The 4,895-nt window shown below is 39.3% G+C and overlaps 1 protein-coding gene across 1 annotated transcript in view; it reads right to left on the reverse strand.

The window, feature by feature from the left end:
• Positions 1 to 2,197: 2,197 nt before the first annotated feature.
• The window catches only part of Rbl1 (RB transcriptional corepressor like 1), a 106,381-nt gene continuing 103,683 nt past the window's right edge, over positions 2,198 to 4,895 (reverse strand). Inside the window, exons 20-21 of the mRNA XM_023714855.1 lie at positions 4,657 to 4,821; positions 2,198 to 2,487 (exon numbers count right to left, since the gene is read on the reverse strand). Of these exons, the coding sequence (XP_023570623.1) occupies positions 2,317 to 2,487; positions 4,657 to 4,821 (336 nt within the window). The 3' untranslated portion in view covers positions 2,198 to 2,316. The remainder of the gene's footprint in view (positions 2,488 to 4,656; positions 4,822 to 4,895) is intronic.

The raw sequence follows: 4,895 nt of genomic DNA on the forward strand, positions 1-4,895 counted from the left end.
TTGCCAGGCAAGCACTTATTCTACTGAGTTACCTCCCTGGCCCCCTGTCTTAGCCTTGTGAGTGCTGGGATTAGAGGACCATCTAAAAAGACTGTACATTTTGATCTAGTCACACCAAAAAAGACCAGATGTATAATGTTCTCAACAATCTAATTTTTATTAACTATTTTATATACATTAATACCAGGTTGTAAAAACTGTTAAAAACATGCCAAGAATTTCTTACAGTGAACATACAAATTGCTCATTTATATTTTACACAAAGTGAAAATAAGATGATAGAATAGTTACAGCTACATAAAAATATGTACAAAGATTCAATACAGATTTTATTTGGCTTACAACACTATGTATAAATGCTATACACACAAAAAGGATGCAATTTTCAGAAAATGTGACCAAAACCCCTTTCTTTACAACTCAAAAATAAAATTGTTGACAATACTAATTACAACTGACAGCCAATTCTTGGTATAATTCCTACTGGACAGGTAAGTTAAACATCATACTCCCCCAACCCCCCCAGTGCTAGGGATGGAACCCATGGCCTAGAGAATGCTAGACAAACATTCTATTACTAAGCTAAACCTTCAGCCCAACATTGTGCTTGTGTACTGCAGGCAGGTTCTCACTCTTGTATTACAGGTTGCCCTCCAACTCTTGATTTTTCTGCCTCTGCCTCCTAGGTGCTGGAATTACAGACATGCCACCATGCCTGGAAATTATGCACTTAAAATGTAAGGCTTACAAATAAAAACATATACTGTTAACATTTGAAAATTAATTAAGAAAGGTTTGTCCATGTTCTTCCAGATTTTGGAAACACACTAGAAAAAGTGAATGGTGAAGACATGATTCTTTGGAAAATTATACTGGAAAACACTTTGAGGGTGACTCATTAATCAAACCTCAATGGGAAACTCATGATACACTAATAATACTCAGAATGAAGATATAAAGTAGTAAGTTGTTATACCTATTTTTATATGGTTTTACTAGCTCTCAGGGAATAGTAAGAATGACTGATTTCATGATAACCTCAAAAAAGGTACACTGTAATCCCAGCACTTGGGAGGCTGAGGTACGAGTGCTGTGAGTTCAAGGCCAGCCTGAACTGTACAGTGAAACTTTGTCTCAAAAAAAAAAAGGAAGACAGGTGTATCATGCATTATGGTGCTACCTTTTTTTTTTTTTTTTTGGTATTTTAGGCCAGGGTCTACAGGGTGTTCAAGGTCTCACTACTAGACAGGACTCGTAGTGATCCACCTGTTCACAGCCTCCCAAGAGCTGGGATTACAGGTGCGTGCCACCACGCCCAGTGTCAACTGTCCTCCTAGGGTGCCCTGGGGGCAGGGCTGGCACAGCAGGCCTGGGGATCGAACCCTCAGCCCCTGCACCTGCTTGTAGGCACTTCAATCCGCTGAGCTATTTAGCTGGCCTGGTGCTACCTTATTAAAGAGATTTAGTACATTCTTTTTTTCTTTTTTTGAGACGGTCTCATATATAGTTCAGGTGAGTCTTAAATTCAAGGTCCTTCTTCCTCAGTCTCCTGAGTGCTGGGATTATAAGAACATTTAATGTCTAATAATTTCATCTGAATTTTATTCTATTGGTTTGAGAAGCAGCTTCCTATTTTCAGAACTGCCTGGTTTAATACAGTAATCATATATAACTGTTAATACCATATATAAAAAAGTAGCTTAAAAAAAGAGTAAGTACTCTTTCACTGGTTATAATACCAGGCTAAGAGGCTCAAGCCTAGAGAGCAAGGAGCAGGGACGGGACAGGGCTCAGTACAAAGCTGCTCATGCTAAAGGAGAGGAGATAACTCACAACGGTAGTGGCAGCTGGATGTGAGGCTACCACAGTGCAGCAGGCATAGACTTGTGCTATCACCCTTGGCCCATGAACTAAGAACCAACCCCTAACTTCATTAGCAAGTTAAAAATATAAACACTCTCAAGAATATTTACTAAAATTAGATTATTTACCTTAATATTAGAAAGCACAGAAGATTTATTTTTAACAGAGAGCTAAAAAATCATGTTTCTCCTTTATTTATCTTAAAAACCCCAGGAACAAACACTTTTAAAATCCTGTCATGATTAGTATTTATAATGGCACTTAAAACATTCCTTTCCAATTCAATGCAAAATATGTCTGTCATCTATATTTTGAACAAATACAAAAAAGGGGCTTAATTCTGATGCAATTGTTCCTATAACCTAGTGATATTTACTATCTACAGAGCAGAAAGGAGAGAGCCCCCAACTTTCTGCAGAACCTGAAAGTGCTTTTATCAGAGATAAGAAAACATTAATGGTTTGCTCGTTCACTGACGACATCCTGTAGTCGTTTAAGTAAAACATCATCATTTTCTTGGCAGAGGCGTTTGGCAGGGGATTCTGCATCTCCATTGATGGCTATTGCACGTTTCTTGGTTCTCTGATCACCCTGCCTTATCATGTTGTTGATATCTTTCAAACTCTGCAAAATAGAGGACATGTATAAGACAAGGAGAAAATGGAAATAGCAAAGAACTAAGTTAACTGCATTTTCCTGTCTCTATCTTCTATCCAAATATAAACAATGAGATAGAGATAATTTTGAATATAGACAAGCCTAAAAAGGGTGGCTAGAGCTAATCTTTTTGGATAGTTTTAAAACATGGATTTACCTTATAGTAGTAGTTATAGAAATGTAGTCCTTAAACCAGAAGTAGTAAAGCATTTAGGAACTTTTAGAAACATAAATTCTCAAATCTCAAGCTCCAATTTCTGAACTAAAACATTCTGGGGTTGGGGATGGATCCACTTTTTTTCCCCCTGTATTTAGGACAGGGTCTACAGAGTCTCACTACATAGATTGGACTTTTAGTGATTTTCGTGTTTTCAGCTTCCCAAGTGCTGGGATTACAGGCCTGCATCACCACACCCAGTCTCCATCGCTGTCTCAGCGCACCCCGCAGGTGGGACTGGCACAGCATGAACCTCCCAGCTGAGCTCTGCCTAAGCAGGCGCTTCAGTCCACTGCTATCAGGCCAGTCCTGGTATGTTTGAAATGGTAATACTGGGGATCAGATCCCCAGGAGCACTCTACTACTTAGCCACATCAGCAGCCCTCTTTATTTTTATTTTGAGACAGAGCTTCATTAAATTGCCCAAGGTAGGGTCTTCTAGCCTCTTGCCTCAAGTAGCTGAGAAAAATGTATATGCCCCAGCATCTGACACAATGTATGTTTTATTGAGCCTTCCCAGTGAGTCTGATGCTCCTGTAAAGTCTGAGATCTTCCTCATAGTAATGCTTTTTAAACATTAATGTGTTTACTGATTATTTGTGGATCCTGTTAAAATGCAGTCATACTTAGCAGGACTAGTATGAGGGCCATCATTCTGTATTTTTGTTGCCTTGTTTGTTTTCAGTCTTTGATTTTATTGTATTTTTTTGGCTGAAAAAAAATTTTTTTTTTCTCACTTCATGTATTTGGTACAAGGTCTCACTACCCAACTCAGACTTGTAGTGTTCTGCCTATTTTTAGCCTCCCCAGCTCAGGGATTAGAGGCATGTGTCACCACGCCCAGACTCAGATGCAGGCTCAGTGCACCCTGGGGGTGGGGCTGGTGCAGCAGGTGGGACCGGGGATCGAACTCTAGTCCCTGAGCATGCCAAAGCAGGAGCTTAGTCTGCTGAGCTACCTCACCGGCCCTGAACTGGTTTTAGGGGAGGTTTATTTGTGATTCTGTATTTCTAACACTCTGAGTAGCAAGTTCTTTGAGAAGTGGTCCCTAAAAGCTGTGCATCACAGTCATTCAGGAAGACTGTTATAATGAGAGTCCCAGATATTTCGGCTAGCACTCTGTGATTCACCAGATCTGTGCAACAGGTATCTCAAAAAGCGGTGGCTTATGGTTTTAGAAGTCACTGGTCCAATCTTTGATCCTATGGCAGAATCTCTTCTACACATCCTTATAGGAAACCAATTTCTTTGAGAAAGGTCTAAATCACAGTCAACTTTCTTTGCCATGTATATAAGAAAACAAGGGGCACCTGTGGGACTGAGCAACAAAATAATGAGGTAGGGAGTGGCCACTGTATTTGGGCAAATTCTTCTAATTCATACCAATTCTGACTTCTAGAGACTTATCAAATGTACTTGACTCTTGATTATAGAAAACATGCCATAGCTAACAGTTCATATTTTATTAGTAACTTTACAAAAAAGAAAACAAGATTAATTAGTAATCTAAAATCCAAATTTTTAATATTTTTTTATTGTTTTGGCTGGCTCAGTGCACCCTAAGAGCAGGGCTGGCGCAGCATGTGTTGCCAGGGGTCGAATCACAGTGCCCTGTGCCTAAGCTTGCCTGAGCAGGTGATTTAAGATTGCTGTGCTATCTTGCTTGCCTTAAAATCCAAATTTTTTGTAAAGCAATCTAAAATCCAATTTTGTAGTTTTATCTGAAAATCTGTATAATAATCCAGTTTTTTTTTTTTTTTTGCGGTACTGGGGATTGAACTCAGGACCTTGCACTTGCCAGGCAGGCGTTTATTCTACTGAGCTGTCTCCCCGGCCCATAATACAGTTTTTAATACATATATGTGCATCTTTTGCACATTTATGCATCTCTTTTGGAGTAAAGTTTGTGTGCATCTTACCTTAGAAGGGCTCCCATTAAACTTATATAGAAGAGTGCTCCTCGGTGTAAGGCTGGATCCATTCTTATGTGGGGAAACATAAATGGAGTGCTGCTGGGAAACGCGGCGTGGTGAGCCTGCCTGTTGCTTAATATGTGGAAAAGGAGATAGTGGTGGGGCATCCATCTAAAATATTTCAAAAATCAGATTTTTAAGATATAAAGTTTTGTTCTTTTAAAAAATCCTATCATTCATATATA

Source organism: Octodon degus, unplaced genomic scaffold (genome assembly GCF_000260255.1).
Source record: "Octodon degus isolate 3935 unplaced genomic scaffold, OctDeg1.0 scaffold00037, whole genome shotgun sequence".
Classification (NCBI taxonomy): domain Eukaryota; kingdom Metazoa; phylum Chordata; class Mammalia; order Rodentia; family Octodontidae; genus Octodon; species Octodon degus.